Below are 18,523 nucleotides of genomic sequence, written 5' to 3' on the forward strand. Positions count from 1 at the left end.
GACCCAAGATTCCTGAGTCTCGTGATTCTTCCGTTGTCAGTAAATACATGAAAGATACCGTCAAGATGTTGCCTTCTTTTTAGTGATGGTCCATGCAGGAGATGATGGCCTATCGCTGATACATCTGCTGTCTTAGGTGAAGTGGCGCAGGTCTTTGCTTTTAATCCTGCCGCTTATCCATCTTGGTATCAGTATGATGAGCAGCTAGCTATTCTGTATTTTGGGTTGTCTCATGTCTGTTCAGTACATAAGCCTTGCTCTGAAGATGGAATTAATTTTCCCACCAGGCTCATCCCTGGGAGTGCTTCATAAATAGCAGCTGAGTTTCACAACATCCACGTAACACTGGGCAGTGATGTCTGTGTTTTACAGGTGGGAAGCAGAGGTGCATAGAAGAAATCCTGGTACAAGAATCTTAATTTTGGCTGCCCAGTCTGGGACACCCAGGACTTGATTTTTCAGGGTCTTCAGCAGTTCCTATATTAAGGCACAGCTCCAGTTGACTTCAGCAACAGCTGTGAATGCTCACCCCTTTTGTAAATCAAATCTCTGGATCTCTAGTCAGGCATGCAAGAAACGGAGGAGTACAATTAATGAGTGCTGTGAATTCACATAACATAGGAAATTAATGGCAGCATTTAGCTGCCTTTACTTAGGGGGCCCTCCTTTCTCTTCATTCAATCCCATGTCTCCCTCACTGTACACCTTTGTTTTTTCAAAAGCAAATGAAGCCTGGAGCCTACAAACAACTTCCTTCACTAAACTGTTTGAATTCATCTTCAGAGCCAGTCCATCCCTGTACTGTGTATAATCACATAATTAGTAACCATATCATAATGCGTACTCATAAAGGGACTAAATTAAGCTTGTCCAGGAACTTTCATCCTGGCATTTCTTAACTCCTGGGTGATGTATTTTATATGCTTAATAGAACATGCCCTTGTGTATGTGCACCAGTTGGTTTTCTAGTAATGCACGTGGCATGGCAAAAGGCACTTGGCAGTTGATGAGCTTCGTTTGTTTGTGTGTCTTCTATTTTGACAGGGTGCTGTTTGGACGATGAAATTTTCTCACTGTGGCCGATTACTTGCATCAGGAGGGCAGGATAATGTAGTGAGAATATGGGTTTTAAAAAACGCTTTTGATTATTTCAACAACATGCGAATGAAATACAATACAGAAGGTATTTTTTTTCTTTCTTTTTTTTCATTTGCATTTCAGGAACACTCACGATTCTAGGCATAACTTTTTCTTGGTTTAAAAAGAAAAGTCCTGCTTAATGAATTTTTAAACTTGTTACCTTTTCTTGTAATTTAGGTCGTGTGTCCCCCTCTCCATCCCAAGAGAGCCTGAATTCTTCAAAGTCTGATACTGATGCAGGGGTATGTGCATCTGATAGGATAAGACTTCTTTCGTATTGCTCCGTGTTTCTTTAATGTGCCCCAGTTCTGGGGGAATTTAAAGTCTGAAGGCACAGTTTGGTCCTTGCATTGTCTTCAGTAAAAGGTTCCACTTAGTAAGAACGCAGGTTTTTATAAGGTCTTCTGAGAGATACAAGTAGAACATTTACTGATGTCATCAGAAACTAGGGTCTGAATGAAAATGTTTAGGCCGCATACACAGTTAATAAAGGCAAGAAATAAATTTGAGTTAATTTGATAAGTTGCTGTTACATCTTCATTTTGATATTCTACTAATTAAAGTTAATTTCCCAGTGGGAGTTGGAGCTGACTGGTTAAGATAATTGAATAACTGTTTGAAATCCTGGCCTAGTGATTTTGCAGTTGTTGGATTTTCTAAATGAAGTGGATAAACAAAAAGGAGCGTAAAGCAAATTTTAGAAATGGTGTGCCTGTGTTTTGTGTACATATGTGTGTATTGTTCCCTTTATTTATAGACTGATATAAATTGACTACTGCCTACCTAATTGGAGAACTGAATGACGCGTGTGTGCATGTGCAAAAAAAAACTAGTGGAAGGACCCATACTTCGCTGGGGTCGTTACTTTTGTAATTGCAGTGTTTGTTTATTTTCAAAGAACTTAGTACAACATATTTAACATTTAATATTTAAAGTGGAGTGATATTTCAAATGACATCCAAATGAATGATCTTTATTGTAGAACTTCCTTGTAAACCATGTTCATGGTGTTTCCTGTTGGGGCCAGTATAAACAACCTCTTTGACAACCAACTCTGGAGCAAGCCACGTATAACTGTTGGTATGAAAAGCATTGTTCCCTTAAGTCATCACTGGAAGCCCCAAAAAGGGTCAAGTGAAAAACAACGTGGCTTTTAATTTTCTTCAGGTGGTGTTCAGTGACTTTGCAAAGTTGAGAGTAGAAAGGACCAGCCATTCTTGAGTTTTTTATAAGCAAACGTACATACAGACATACACTTCATTTTATAATAAAGACAGTTGAACTGAATTAACTGCATCCAAAATGGGGTGGGACCAGTTTATCTGAGAAGCAAAGTAATCCCAGTCACTGGAAGCCCAAAAAGGGTCAAGTGAAAAATGTTACTCGCCTATAATTTTTCCTTGGGTGGTATTTGGTGATTTTATTTTTTTTTTTCCGGAAAGTTTAGAGTAGATAGGACCAGCCATTCTTGAGTTATAAGCAAACAGACATGCAGGCATACACTTCGTTTTACAGCTATATAGATAGATTTGTTTCACATATAACAGTGTTTTTAGCCTATTGGAATCAGTCAAGAACATGAATTGTCATTACAGTCCTTACAGTTGAAAATTGTAATCTTTTACCAGTGGTTAACTATGCTGTAGTTGCCAGAAATCTATAGTGTAGTGTTTTATTAAGTCCATACCAGTGTTGTAAACCACCTAAATGGTAAAGCTGATATCTTTTGTTTTTCCCCCTTCCCTAAAAGCCAACCTTTAATAAAAGGCTACCCAAATAGTGTTTGTTTTTCTTCTTGCATTAACTTATCCTTAAAGGATCATCTAGCTCTGAAGTGCTATTCCCAAAATGCAGTAGGAACTTTAAAGTTTGTATGTGTATGTGTTTCCTCCCCTGAATGAGGGGACTTTCAAGGCCAGTAACATTTATTAAAACCGTAACTTGCAGATGCAGACCAGTCACCTTTAGAAGCGTGCTTGATTTAGTGGCAGCTTATACTGCTGTAATGAAAGGCACTGCGTTGTTCAACACTGCAATACTTTGGTATAAAATTGATGTGTGGCAGCCCTCTGTGCTTTGAGAATGGTGTCGCTGTAACTATATCACTGCATATAGCACCATATGACATTTTGAAGTGGTGTTCAGCCATCCGAGTTGAATCTTTCTTATGTAGTAGTTGATGCTAGGACCTTGTTCCTGCTTTCAGAGATGGGAGCACTACTGCACCATGCTGTAACCAGCTGCCAGCCTGTTGTTATATTTCTTGTAGTTTTTCTGTGCTGTTAATCCGTGTGGTATGTTGATCTGATAGGTTTGCAGTGGAACTGATGAAGATCCCGATGATAAAAATGCACCCTTTAGGCAGCGGCCGTTTTGCAAATACAAAGGACATACAGCAGATTTACTGGATCTCTCATGGTCTAAGGTAAGACACCTTTCATGCACACTGCACAGCTTTTCCATTCCCCATATTTTGCTCTATTGCCTTGCTCCCGCGTACCTTACATTAATTGGCCCTTTTATATCTAAGCAAAGCAGTGGATTTCTGCTCAATAGACAGGCATAGACTGTCCAAAAACTGGCAAAAACCTAAGTGGGGTGGTTTGCACTTATCATAAATGGAACATAGAGTATAAGAACATGCATGTTATTCTCATCTCCCTGCAGCTTTTTGCTCCTGCAGTAGCCTCCTTTAAACATGAGCACAGGATACTCAGGAGGCACAAATCTCCACCGTGTCACTGGGGACAGCTGGACTGTGCTGGCTTGCTTACTCTTACTGAAGTTCTGGTCAGGATGCTAACGCATTCAAAGAGAGCCCTTCCCTGGGAATCATTTCTATGGCTAAAATATAACCATAGACCAACGGCCAGACTAGTCATCTGCGGAGAATAATTTTAGTGGAAATAAAGCAGAACCCCATTAAATGTCACGTTACAGCTCAGTCTGCAGTGGCATGAAGCAGGGTCCATTTGTTTCACATACTTCCCATGGAAATGTGACGACCTGCTGCTAACTGCAGTTTTAGATCCTCTAAAAATGTTTTGCTTTCCCATAAACTTTGTTAACAAAAGTCAAAACAACTGAAAACTTGGTCTTCTCAGTTCTTGTCATGCTCTTCCCAGTAGAGTTCAGGCTGCTCGGAGAGGAGGCTGGGATGGTTGGTACTAGTTATTTGAGGCTTATCTCCATGTGAGCTGGGCAAAACACTTTTGTCCCTCAGATACAAGTTTGGCTCAACCAAAACCACTCATTTATGCCAAATTCTAGCTTCAGCTAAACATGTTTAACGCCCCCCCCCAACAACAGTTGAAATGTTTTGAGCGTTTTGAAGCAATATTTTAATTACTCATTTTGAAATACTTAGTGTTGATATTTCCTAGAGTTAATTGAAAGAAAGCTAAACTTTTTCAAACACAATATTTTGTTGTGAACTTTTTTATTTTGGGGAAGTTCAACCATTAAAACAAAATCATTATTCTCATAGCTTTAGGCATACTCTAAGCCGTATTTTAAGCGCACGTGTTTAAATGGTTAAGCTAGATGGTGCAAACCATATTGACCTTGCATCCACGAATGCTTCATTGCAGTGGCCCTACTAGTTAGTGTTGGTGCTGAGCCATTTAAGCACAGTTCGCTTAAGCTTGAAAATGGAAAACTCCTGTTGGATTCTACAGAAGCAACTGAGGAGACCAAAAATACAGAAATGAAAGATTTTAATTCTTTTATCCATTCAAACATTGTTATTTCCTACTTGGTTGAAAAATGGAGTCTTTATTAAAATCAAAGAAATATACTTTTTCAGTTCTTAGTACAGAACATGCAACACAGAACCAGGATTGAACAAAATTCTCAGGTGAAAGAAATGCCTTAAATAGTGCTTTGTGAAATAACTGGAAAAGACTCTGAATTTTGGGGTGGGAGGGAAAAGGAATTTCTGTTAAGCTATCCTGTGGTTTCCAGTTTATAACATTACTGCTATTTTTGTCTTCAGGACATTCCACATGTGCTTTTAAAGCTGCCTCTGCTGTTAAATAAAGAGAATCACACTCCATTAAGTTCTGTGTCATGGGGGGTTTTTAAAAGGAACGCTTACCATTGCATTTTCTGTACTGAACAACCAGGGCCACAATAACTGGGTTGGATGAAAATAACATTTTTATTTTAAAGTCCTAGGACCTAGATATTGTAGGGAGAAATAATTGGATGATCTGAATTTCTTAGCAGCATCACTTGGTATTGTGTTAGTCCAAAGTATGAAATATAAAGAGAGAAAAAATCTTAGAAACCCGGTTTCGGGAAAAGAATGTAGCAGGGCTTTTGTTTTTAAAAACCACAGGCAGCACTTCTTTAGAAGGCTCTGGGAATATCTGAAGTACTGACAGCGTAAAGAGGATTTTTCTGTCTTATTCCTTTCTTTCTCAGGATGTTTCCATGAAGGGAGCAGTATGTTTAGGCAGGATTAAGCTGTTCCTTTTCTGCAACATCAACTTTGCAGCTAGTTGTGGGGGAGATGATTTTGGTGTCATAAATCAGAAATGTTCCTCAACTTCAAGTGGGAACTATGCAGGAATTAGGCTAACTTTCCAAGATTACCATCCAAAGTTCTCTAGTCACTGGGAAAAAAAATTAAACTAAAAAGTGTAACTAATTTCAAAAATGGAGGAAATGCTGTTAGGATCCAGAGCAGTAACATTTCTATTCATAGTTCTCTCAACTAGTTCCACCATTTAGTAAACTGGGTGTGACAGCTAATAACTGTGCTTCCAGCAAAAAAAGGAATTGAATTTAACACTGGTCAGCCTCTAGCATTTAGTCAGTGTTCACTTTTTCATCATTGTTAAATTTTTGCTGAGATGCTAGGACCTGGAAATTTATGAGACCTGACCACGAAGTGCTAGATACCAAATTGCGTTTGTGCTTAGTACCTATAACAAGCCTTTGCATCATCTCCTTACAATGTCTTCCACAGAATTACTTCTTGCTTTCCTCTTCCATGGACAAAACAGTCAGATTATGGCACATATCCAGAAGGGAATGTCTCTGCTGCTTCCAGCACATAGACTTTGTCACTGCGATAGCTTTCCATCCAAGAGTAAGTAGTCATCTTTTGTTTTTGATTGAATAGAGGGAAGATTTTAAAAGGGCACTTAGGCACCTCCTGTTGGTTGTCAGATTTAAAACCTGACACTAGAAATTGGATACCTGAATGTCTTCTGTGTCCATAAAAAAAAATATCCCTCCTAGACCAGAGTCCTGCATTGCAGTCATTGTTAAACCTGGTCCCCACAGAGTGTAGCTGTGACTGGCTGACATGATGCATAATGTATTACTGCCTTTATACTGACTGCTGAGTTTTGTTCTGTGTTGCAATAGCCAACTTGATTAAACATGATTTTTCACCATGTTAAAACTTCCAGTTTTAAGTAAACTGTTAGAATGTATTTTAGGCCCTGCATCTCCTATTCCTGTGTACTCTGTTAGGATGATCGGTACTTCCTAAGTGGCTCGCTGGATGGGAAACTCCGACTTTGGAACATTCCTGACAAAAAAGTAGCGTTATGGAACGAAGTGGATGGACAGACCAAATTAATCACAGCTGCAAACTTCTGTCAGAACGGCAAATATGCAGTGATTGGCACATATGATGGTAGATGCATCTTCTATGACACAGAGGTAAAAAATTCTGTTTTGGAATTGAGTTGGACTCAGACTGCAGCATACATTTATTGAAAGGACAGCCACTTTCACTCCTACATGATGCTTTTTGTAGGAATTAAAGGAGTCTTTACATTAAGTCATTTACCTTTCTGTCACAAAAATACCAGTTAAATCATGTTCCTTGAGTATGGTGATAGCTGGCACTTTAAAAACCATTAAGGATCATTTTAATTTCTCTTAGCACTTGAAGTACCATACACAGATACATGTGCGTTCTACCAGAGGACGGAACAGAGTTGGAAGAAAAATTACCGGGATTGAACCCTTGCCTGGAGAAAATAAGGTACCAATACAGTACACTTCAAAGGCCACCTGTGCTCTCACTGACTCCTGACATTGAGTATTGCTGTAGTATAATCCTCTGTGGCAGCAGGATTCAGACTGCAGCAGAGAGGAAAATGCCATTTTTAATAGCACGTACCACATAATAAATATTGTAGGAATCAAAAATGACTGGTCCTAATGAGTTAAGAGGCTGTGACTTAGATGATTACACAGTCTGGTGGGTGGCGAATTGGCTAGAGGGTCGTACCCAGAGAGTGGTGGTGGACAGGTCAGTATCAATCTGGAAGGACGTGGGCAGTGGGGTTCCGGAGGGCTCGGTCCTTGAACCAATACTCTTCAGTGTCTTCATCAGTGACTTGGACGAGGGAGTGAAGTGTACTCTGTCCAAGTCTGCAGATGATACAAAACTGTGGGGAGAAGTGGACACACCAGAGGGCAGGGAACAACTACAAGCAGACCTGGACAGGTTGGACAAATGGGCAGAAAACAAGAGAACGCAATTTAACAAAGAGAAGTGCAAAGTGCTGCACCTAGGGAGGAGAAATGCCCAGCACACCTACTGCCTAGGAAATGACCTGCTTGGCAGCACGGAAGCGGAAAGGGATCTCGGAGTCCTAGTGGACTCCAAGATGAAAATAAGTCATCAGTGGGATGAAAAGAAGTCATCAGCAAAGCTAATGGCACTTTATCATGCAGCAGCAGATGTATGACAAACAGAACCAAGGAGGTGATACTTGTTTTGGGCACCACACTTCAGGAGGGATGTGGATAACCTGGAGAGGGTCCAGAGAAGGGCCACTCGTATGGTTAAGGGCTTGCAGGCCAAGCCCTATGAGGAGAGACTAGGGCACCCAGACCTCTTCCCCCTTCACAAGAGAAGGTTGAGAGGTGACCCTGTGGCTGTCTATAAATTCATCATGGGGGTGCAGAAGGGAATTGGTGAGGCTCCGCTCACCAAGGTGCCCCTGGGGGTCACAAGAAATAATGGCCATAAGTTAGCAGAGAGCAGATTTAGACTGGACATTAGGAGGAACTTCTTCACAGTTAGAGTGGCCAAGGTCTGGACTGGGCTCCCAAGGGAAGTGGTGCTCTCCCCTACCCTGGGGGTCTTCAAGAGGAGGTTGGTGGGCATCTGGCTGGGGTCATCCGAACCCAGCACTCTCTCCTGTCTATGCGGGGGGTCAGACTCGATGATCTGTTGAGGTCCCTTCCAACCCTAACTTCTGTGAACTATGAGTTCCTTAGGAAACGCTTATTTTGTCTTTGGAAGAACTAGTTATTTGGAAAGTCTTCTGATGGCACATGTGACTTGAGCAGTATGTTAATCATGACTCATAAGCTGCAGTTTCATAGTCAGAAAATCGGTCATTTCCATAATGGGTCTCCTGGTGCAGTGTAAGGGAGAAGTGCCTAAAATCAGAACTGATTTAAAGGGGTCAAATTATTTTGGCTCAAAGAATCTGCTCTTAAATACTGTGCTACAGAATAATGGGCTAAGGACAAGGAGAACTTGTCTTATAATGTTTCTGCTGTATTGGCACTGTGGTGCTTTTGCTGAATCAACATCTAACTCTGTCGTAACTAATGTTGCACCAGCTGCTGTTACTTGCATGTGCTGTAATCCGGTCCGGTGGTTCTCAGACTTTTTTGACTAGTCAGAAAAAGACTAGGGCAATTCTTCTGTTGCAAGGAACTCAGGAAGACCCCAGCAGGTCTGAGTGTTTTTGACACGATGGATTCGTTTGAAATCTCTGGGCCTATTTTGTGAATCACGTTTGCACACCTAACAGTGATGACATTGTGTGGCACCCTTGAAAGGCTCTCAAAGTACCGCAGGGTGCAGTGGCACCCTGATTGTGATTCACTCATTTAACCTAATGCATTAAGTATTGTTGGCTTCGCTCAGTATATCTTGGGTTTAGGTCATCAAAAGCTGTGCTCCTGCCAGTGTAACTCAAGCAGGGCAGCAGCTCCTAATAAAAAACAAAACGATGGGCCATCACCTAGATGCAGAAAAACCCCTCTGCCAGTTCGAGGTGACCTGCTCATTGGGAGCTTTCTAAACTCTACGTTTCAGCTCTAGCAAGAATTCTTTCTCAGTAGCTGAAAGACGTGCTGCGTAGCGCCCGTCACAAATGGAGCGTTTCTGAATGGCACCTGAACTGTGGGTGCCCTGGAACCAAAGCCGGTGGGCAAGAAGCCACGCCAGCATGGTTCCAGTTGTTGTCAGGTACTTAGCTGGCTGGTGTGCTTGCACTTCGTAATGCACCCAAAGAATGCAGTAGCAGATACTTGTCCAGCATCCCGTGTTGGCACCCTAGCTACCCTACAGACCCGGTTCCATTTCTAGCATGCTATGAAGGCACGAGTCAACTCATTTCCTCCTTGCCCTGTCTTGAGTTGTTGCTTTCCCACATACCTTTTCCAGGCTTCGCTGTTTAAATTGTGTACTTAATTCCTGATCCTGAAGAGCATGAACATAGAGCTACAAAAACCCTTTCTGACCAAGTAAAATATAACATATTTATGAGATTGATGGTTTGCCACTCTTTATGAGCTCACTCCTGTTCTCCCAGCTGTGCCCTATGAATGGCATACCAGCTCTTTCCTGCTGGGTCATCATTACAGGACAGGACTTGGCTCTTACGGCTGTAGAACCAGGAGAGTTCATTAAGAACAGGGTGTTTGCTGCAGTTGTGTGAGTCGCTTTGCCCATCACCATAACGAAACATTCAGTTCCGGCTGTGAGGACTGGTAGAAGCTGGGGTTTGGTATAAACAAGAGTTGGTTGTCTGTCATGTGTCCATCTCCTGACCTAGACTGAAAATGCAGAAATGTTAGAAGTGATAACTCTTGTTCCAGTGCTCTGGGATGAGTTTTGTGACGAGCAAGTGCAAGTGGCAGGCTCTTCAAGAGCCTAGAAAGACTTCTGCTTCATAGCTTGACTGAGCTCTGCCCCGTCTCAGCCGAGTTGTTAACCCTAAGGGTTGGGTTTGGCATAACTAATTTGTCATTTATAATTAGAAATTGGGTTTTTACACCTCCTCTAACGTGTTTACATCTCATTTGCCTTCCAGATACTAGTGACTTCAAATGATTCTAGGATCAGACTCTACGATTTAAGAGATTTGTCCTTATCTATGAAATACAAGGGTTACGTCAACAGCAGCAGCCAAATCAAAGCCAGTTTCAGGTAATCGGACCCTATGTCATGATATGAATTTGTCTTTATAGCAGTCCAGTCTGCAAGCCTCCTGGAAATCTGGCAGGCACCATGTGTAAAACCCTTGCTCTGCAAACCGAAGATCTGGACTGTTGGTTTGCTGGATATCAGGCATGGTCTGTTGGGTGGGCACAAGTGATGCTGCTCCATGGACGGGGTGCTAGAGTCTCCCCAAGGACAAACACTCGTGTAAAGAAGCTCATCCCTTCCAGACTGAGCATCGTTGCTGACATGGGCCCTGTAAGACTCTTCGCAGATTCTGAAAGCTGTTTAAGACTTTGGGGTTGGAGTAATGCCATGCTGGTTTGTAAGAGGAAAGGTCCCAGCTCTCTCTTCCTTTTAGTGCTATACTTTAGGCCAAGACCATGACAGAGGCCGTTCTTGAGAAAAGGGGCAGTCTCGGGTCTGTGCTCAACTCGAAAGCTACTCTGGCATCCATTCTTGTCTTGTGCTCAGCTGCTCAAGAAGGAGTGTAGCAAAACTCCACATCTTGGTTGCCAGCCGCCATTCTGCAGTCAGCTGTTGGAGAGCTGATGGTGAGTGGGGATGACCAGAGCTGGGACATTCCTACGTACAAGCCTGTAGACTACACTCGTGACATTTAAATAGCAAACCTATTTAAAGTCCCAGGACCAGCAGGATTGCCCCAGAAGCACTCCAACTGGGGGCTGCATAGGCTACCTTGACACAGCCTGCTTTGCATATGCATTACCTGTCATCTGCTGCTTACTGTTTCTTCAAAGCCTGTAGTTCTTGCAGCTTGGCATTTCCGCATCTTGAGCTTCTAGGTCCCTTGTCAAAACCAACTGTAAAATGCGCACCTTTATCATTGCACACCTCCCTAGTTCCTCATTTCAGGTTGTTGGCAGCACAGAAAAGTACTTGTTTTTTGTACAAGTTGCTTGCTTGCAGTTTGGAGGGGGATTCCTAATAAACTGGAGAACGTGCTCTATAGTACTGGTAGCGGCAGGAGTGCAACTTCTGTGCAGCATTACCAAGCTGGCTTTCTGCAGCTGCCGTTGTCAGTTGTTGGGGGCGCACCTTTTCAGAAAAGGGTGGCAAGACCTGTGCGTGCACACTACGTGAATGGGCTGGTGGTTGTGTTAGATCCAGGGTTTCCACTGTGTCAGGCAGTTGTGCTGCCACTTGAAGCACTGGGGCGACTCAGTGTCACTTTTTTTTCCACGATTGCTGATGTTCGTTCCTCGCTGCTCTGTTGCCTGAGTTCTTTTTTAGATTCGGATGCAATCGTTGCATCTCTCCAGTAGCTAATGTGTATGTGGTGCTGAGGGGTTGTTTTTGTTTGTTTGTTTGTTTTTCATTAACCGTTTTTCTCAGGGCATCAGAATCGTTTCTGATTTCTGCACTTAACATGCTGAACAGCAGGGCATGCTTTTTTCTGTGCTTTCATGTCCCTTTAAGAAAAGCGATGCTGTGCTGGGAAATGAAGGTAGAATTCTCCCCTTGTATTTCTAGCCATGATTTTACCTACATTGTAAGTGGCTCCGAAGATAAATATGTCTATATTTGGAGTACGTATCATGACTTAAGCAAGTTTACTTCAGTCAGAAGAGACCGTAATGACTTCTGGGAAGGCATCAAAGGTAAAATCCGCTTTCTTGATCTTGGTATATTTTTTGGTTTTGCCTAAGCTTCTATACTTTTAGGGGTTGAATGTTTTTAATCCCTTTTTGCCTTCTATCTTTGCCAGCAGTAATTAGGGAATTGTGCATATTGATTAACAGATATTATAGAAGCAAGCTATATTACATCACTAGTATCTTTTGAGCCTTGCTTATGTCATGACGCTTTCTCCCTTAAAAATTCTTTAGAATATTTGACTCAGTGCCGTCGAATAACTAGGATGGCAAGAAACGTTAAAGTTTTCAGATAAAATAGGGTCAGACCAGCTGAAGTTAAGGCTTTAGGCTAGGCTTCTGGGGGCACTGCCATAATTCAGTTGAGTTGGCAGATGCATTAGCTCCGTTGTAGCAATGTAAAATCCTCCAAATGCTTTAAAGAAGAAAAGCCACCATCTCAAATTAATTTTCTGTTAATTGTATGGAGTTAAGTTGACTCTGAGAATGAAATGAGCTGTTTGAACTTTCAGATTGGTCACTTTATTTCTCTCTTTTTAAAGAAATAAGACCATCAGAAAGCCCTGCCTATTCTTCCAGGCTTTTGGGCAGCAGGAGCTCAGCAGTAAAGGGCATTTGTATGTGTTTCCCTGCCTGGGTGGTCGTTTTTTATTTTCTAACCGTGGGAGTGGGTGCCTGCAGGGATCTTGTATTGATGTCTGCTGTCACTGATAAGATGACTCAAGTACTGCCCTCCATGCCCTGAAAGCACAGGGAATGAGTTGGCTCATGTTGCCTTGAGCTGCCCGGACACGGTGAAACTCTCGGGGGGCGCGCTGTATTTTAGAAAACTGGGATTTCTCAAAATGAAATGAATTCAATACGAAGTGGACTTCTTCTGTTCTTTAGCTCACAATGCAGTCGTCACATCAGCAATTTTTGCTCCTAACCCCAGTTTGATGGTATTGCTGGAAACTTCGGAAAAACAAGAAGCTGAAAGTACGGGAAATGATCCTGAAACATCTGACACCATCCCGTCTGGTAAGGCGCTGCATGGGGCTGTGGAAGGTGCCACTTGAGGGCAAAGCGTGTTCTTCCCAGGGCTGCAGAGCTTTTTAATGGTGGAAGAGAGCACGTGGCTGAGAACTTCCAGCTCGTAGGCCCCCCCCGGCGTTCTTAAATGTGCAAACGAAAGCAATTCTTTGGACTCTGAGGGGCCTGCCGTTGAAGCCCTCTCAGAAGCACATCTCTTCCATCTCCCCTTCCCCACTGGGATATGTGCTATATAAATGTATCATTAATGAACTGGTCCCTGGCCCAAGGAACACATATGATTTTGGCATGTGACCAGTGGCAACCCCTGGATAATATGCAAGAGGGTAAGGCGCGTCACCGAGATGGCAATGCAGACTGCACCTTCTATTCAAACCACTCGTTCTGTTTTTAATGAGCAATTTCCTGTACGACTGAACCAGCCATTCCTTCCTTTTTCCCCCATTCAGGTGCTTTGAAGACGGATCACACAGAAGTGCTTCTATCAGCTGACTTTACCGGAGCAATCAAAGTCTTCATTAACAGGAAGAAAAATGTATCTTAATTATTTATTACTGACAGCATTAAAGTATGGTACCCTGAGTAAAATTCCATAGGTGATGTGGATGGAAGCAAAGTATCTATAACAATGTCACTTGCTGATTTATTTTTAAATCTTTATTTTAAAGCTACTCAGTTATTGGACCTCTTGGAAACCAGTGTTGACCTATTAACACCTGGGCTTGTAGAATAGAAAGGAATGTGTAAGAATAACCTTGCCCAACAATAGGCTCTACATTTTCTAAATACTGTCGTTTTGCTAAATGATTGTGAACATGCACAGGTTTCTGCACGAAAATATATTAACATTCACACATGTGTGTGCCTTTTTTGGTTACATGCACTACCTTGAACATCTATCAAGAGTCAAATTAGTGGTGCTTGTGGCACCTGGATGGTGGGGAGAAGGGGATAATAGACATGATCTAGCTTCAAACGAAAATGCAGTCTCTTTGCACAAAATTCCATTTCTAAGGAAAGTGATATATTTTGGAGTTGTGGTAGTTTATTGCTCAGACTATTTAAGTTATGCAAGTTTCTGATGGATCAGCAACCATGTGTAAACATTTTTATAAATTTCTCAACTTCAGGACATGAATTTTTGTTGTCTTTTAATTGTTGTGGACTCCCGATTCCTGCCTTTATATGTGTTGTTTTGTTTTGGTTTTGGTTTTTTTGCACACTTGAGCACAATTTCTATGTAAAGAATTCTGTCTCATTCCTGATTTGTGAGCACCAGGCTACATTCACTGGTGGGGGCGGGGGGGGAGATGAAGCTGCATTAGAAACAATTCTTATATTTTACAACAATGTAAAATAAACTGTTTACATTTTTTTAAACATTGTAGTTTAAAATGTTTTAAGTTGTCTTTTTGTTTAGAGCTACTGAATTTGAACGTCTTTGTAAATATTCATATGATGTACCTATGAAATAACGTTCTGGGCAACAGAACCCATGAAATGTTATTGATGGTCAAGGATGTATCATTAAAATAGGTCACAAACACTTGGAAAAGGTTGTTTTGTGTTCTTTCTGTCTCTGTGCAGTGTCTGCCTAGCTCAGAGCCGTCCTTTTGCTTTCACTCATTTACTTTTCCATTCTCCTCCATCTTTCTCTCACTATTATGGCATTTTTTTTCCTTCAAAAAGAAAATTTTAAATAGGGGACTGAGTGTGGACATTACGTGGAAACAAGTTGAAGGGTTATTGTGCAACTTCATATGACCAATATCTGAACGGGATTCAACATCTCTTTTATGAGAGCCTAGGGAGAGAAAGGGGGAGAAAAATATGCCCAATATTGCTCTCATCCTGTCTTTGTGCCACTATAGCAGCATGATGAATATGATGAGTGTGAAGTTAGTATTGGAAGAAGCATCTTCAACAAGAAAGCACTTGGGAAAGGTCACTGGTAGAAACAATTGGGTTTTTATTTACTAAATTGTCTGCCAAATACAAGTGATGGGAGCGGTATGCTTTGGAAAGCCCATTTCAATTACACAGTGTGTTCTCATTGGAGAGATGCATGACTCATTGATTTGAAAACAAGCACTTGCCTAGTTTAGACAGCCTGAAAGCTGTCTTCGCTTAGTGAACTTGTTATGGGTGATGGCTACTGCTGTTCTCTGCCAGGGCTATAAGTTGAGAATCCATAGCACGTGAAGGCAATCTGTGTTAATTCTTAAAATGAAACAAAGAGGCCCTATATGAAAAAGGTGAACGCTCACTGCTCTGTTCAGTGCTTAATTTTACTTCCTGGATGGAGACATTAAACCTGCTCCTGGCTGGCAGCTCTACCAGGTTGCTCCCCTGACTCGCAGCCTGGGTGTATTTGGTGGTATATTGGATGTAGCGCTTCTCACGTGGAGCTACCTTACCTCTGTTGTGCTCTGGGATGTTGGGGAATTCTGTCCATTTATTATTCTTCCCTACCGGTCATTTGGTGTCCATCTCCCTCTCTGCCTGGGCTCCCCCTGGGACGCGTAGGTAAAATTTTAAGCATCTAACCAGTGTCATCCCAAGAAGCCAGTCTGCTAAGAGCTGCATGTGAGGCTAGACCTGCTGCCTGACCTGGAGCTGGAAGGGGCAAAGGACGTACGGCTTGTGAATCTTGCCAGACTTAAAGCCTGAGAGAGGCAGTGAGTCTTTCAACTCATTCGGTGAGCATCAGAAGCTTTGGCATCCAGGACCCGGAGATGCCCACAGAGGTAAGCCTGGCTTGGTGGGGCAGAAAGTCAGCAGGGACTAAATACCAGACTAAATACTTAATTTACCACTTATGAATGCAGCCCTGGGTGTCTGTGTGGTGCCTCCAGGGAACAGGCCGCCCGAGTGCTGTCATACAGGAAATAGTCACGTGGGACATTTCCTCTTGATTACGGCAACTGAAAGGAGTAAATAGAAATGCTCTGGCTTCCTCTCGCAGCGAGAATAGCAAAAATCAAGGGAGCTGGTCATAAAACATCAATGGGTGGTGTAGTTGAAATGGTGCTTGGCATCAGGTGCGTTTCCCTGGTGCTGGTGAGATCCCACCCGACACACTGATGCAGTCCTCAGAAGCTTGCCCGTGCTGTGCTCCGCTTACTTGGGCAGCTTCACCTGTGGTTCCAGCAAAAACACAGTTTTGAAGCAGACCCTGCTTATTGCAGCTGTGCAGGTAGGTTAAAAACTGGAGGTGACCCATGCTGTACCTCAATGGTACCTTTTCCCTGATAATACTCATGACGAGCGCCGACCATCAGCCGGGTCACAGCTGTTCTGTTTAGTTTTGTTTTACTTAGTTTTACCATCCGGCCTGAGAGATGGAAGCGTATTCTACACGTCCTCTCGGCTTTCTTAAAGAGCTGGTGGATATCTAATATTAGTGGGTTGTGGTCACAATTGCACGTAACCTGCTTGACATCAGAACAATCAAGGCGTTGTTCCTCTCTAGCTGCTGCAAGGTCTGCTAATTGTGCGTGTGCTCCATGACCCGCTAAGTCCAGTGTCATAAGCATTGCTGGGTGCTGTTCTCTGAGCAGTGGGTGGCAGTAAGTGAAACTTGCTTGAGAAATGCACAAGACCTATTTGAAACGTGCTCCAAACAGGTTCGGGGTTTGCATTCATGTCTGATCTCGGCCCGCAGTGGGTTGGGGTTTTACATCTTCAGCTCCCATGGCTTCTGCTGTTGAGTATTTGTTACTGGTATTTTTAATGGTTTGGAGATCAGTGCACCAAAAACCCACAACCTGCTCCGGCCCAGCGGTGCCCAAGGGCAGTTTGTGTTGATGCAAGGACCCATTGCCTCTTCCTTTTCTATCCTCCTCTCCTGGCTCCCCCTATTCTAACTTGTTGCATCTTATCCTAAAGTGCAAGACACCTCTGGCTGGGCCCATCCTATTTATGCAACAGGGCCCTGATCCTAATATGACTCATACAGCAAACCACGTGTTTACCATGGAGCTGTAGTTTTCTGCATTGCACGCTCTACCAGGTGGCCCTGTACCATGGAGCCGTGACATTTTGCCAGCTGCGTTCCCAGTCAGACACCAACTCCTGGAGCCTCCTGCGGGAGGAAGCCGGGTGACCTATTTTCCCCTCCATGGAAACAGAGGTGCTTAAATGACGCATCTCCTGTTGTAGGAACTTGCTAACAAGACCATAAATAATAGTGTAGAAGTTAACTATAAAGCAGACTCAGAGCTTCAAGGACAGGCTGATAAGACACAGGCCTAGTAGCCTTGAAGTCTGAAACAATCAAAAATGCAGGCCCCCCCCCCCCCAATTAGTTAGCATGCAGCCAAAAACCAGTTTTGAAACAAGAGTTTTCCCACACTGACCTAACATCTTGTTTTCTTTCACAGTGGAAAATTCCCACCTGCGCGCGCATCTTGTCTGTAAACTATAAATCGCCTCTAACAGTTTTATTCGGGGCCTTTGAGCTTGCTCAGGGTGCCCAGCATGCTGAATAAATTTTGAGACTGACAGCGACTCTGTGTCTTTGGGAACAGCTCCGCAAGGGGTCACGAGCTCCTTACCACTGTCACTCCCAAGATGCTGACTTGTTTCCCTTCGTTCACCAGCAGTAGAGCCCTGACGGCAAAATCCCACCTGAAGTGTAAGAGCCCTCTGCCCATCTCCACGAAGCCAAGCAGAACGGCAAGGCATGGACAGGCACGTAACGTAATTCTCGGACGCCTCCGTTCTCCCTCTCGGCTTTGGCAACGCTCCGCAGCAAGCGCCTGCTGCTGGGGAAGAGTTCGTCTGTCACTGGGCCAGCGTGAAACGGAGCTCTGAGAAGATCTGGGCTTAGTGAGCCTTATGCTGCTTGCTTCTTCCTGTTGAAGTGACTCGCGATGAGCGTTAGTCAGATGCTGCAGCATGCTATGACCATGCCGAGGAGACCTAGTCGGGAACCAGGACCCCTGCGTGCCGGGCACCGTGCAAGCAAAGCAAGAAGGTGTGCTCGGCCCCACGCAGCTTCAGCCCTAGTACGAGGCAGGAGACAAGTTGAGAGGTGCTGCGAAACAAAGATGCTTTCTAACGGCATCTGCTTTTATGAAAGCAACAAGAACTGAAAGTGTGTGCAGACGAAGATTTGGTTCTCAGGTCTGTGTAAGAAATTCAATTCTGTTTGCAGTGGGGTGTTTGCACAAGTTTTGAGGGAAATCGAGTTGGTCCAGACATTTTCCCCTCTCCTTCTCCAGCTTGGAGGAGTGCACCCCTCTGCCAGGGCTGCTCTGAGAGCCACAAGCAGCATTGGCTCACCAGCTCACAGGCCAGCGGAACCGGCCTGGTGCTTTACCCCACCGGCCTTGCAGTCTCGCATCTTTGTGTCCCAGTAATCTTGGCAGTGCGCTGACCGCCATCCCCACAGGCGTGCTGCCGAGCTCGCTGCGCTCACATTTGTGTTTGAAACAGCCATCTATGAAACTCTCAGGGGGAAATATTAAATTGCATACGATGATCAGAACAGTCTGACCTGTGTATGTTCCCTGGACTGATT

The 18,523-nt window shown here is 43.4% G+C and overlaps 1 protein-coding gene across 1 annotated transcript in view; it reads left to right on the forward strand.

Annotated features, from left to right (window-relative positions):
• WDR44 (WD repeat domain 44) overlaps window positions 1-14,554 on the forward strand; it is a 44,127-nt gene extending 29,573 nt beyond the window's left edge. Inside the window, exons 11-20 of the mRNA XM_090059871.1 lie at window positions 1,045-1,183; window positions 1,318-1,382; window positions 3,452-3,565; window positions 6,113-6,235; window positions 6,625-6,816; window positions 7,043-7,144; window positions 10,224-10,339; window positions 11,846-11,973; window positions 12,856-12,987; window positions 13,449-14,554. Coding sequence (XP_089915997.1) covers window positions 1,045-1,183; window positions 1,318-1,382; window positions 3,452-3,565; window positions 6,113-6,235; window positions 6,625-6,816; window positions 7,043-7,144; window positions 10,224-10,339; window positions 11,846-11,973; window positions 12,856-12,987; window positions 13,449-13,543 — 1,206 coding nt within the window. The 3' untranslated portion in view covers window positions 13,544-14,554. The remainder of the gene's footprint in view (window positions 1-1,044; window positions 1,184-1,317; window positions 1,383-3,451; window positions 3,566-6,112; window positions 6,236-6,624; window positions 6,817-7,042; window positions 7,145-10,223; window positions 10,340-11,845; window positions 11,974-12,855; window positions 12,988-13,448) is intronic.
• Window positions 14,555-18,523: the final 3,969 nt, after the last annotated feature.

The sequence above is a fragment of the Crocodylus siamensis genome, chromosome 8 (assembly GCF_052110815.1).
Source record: "Crocodylus siamensis isolate JL-2025a chromosome 8, ASM5211081v1, whole genome shotgun sequence".
NCBI lineage: Eukaryota > Metazoa > Chordata > Crocodylia > Crocodylidae > Crocodylus > Crocodylus siamensis.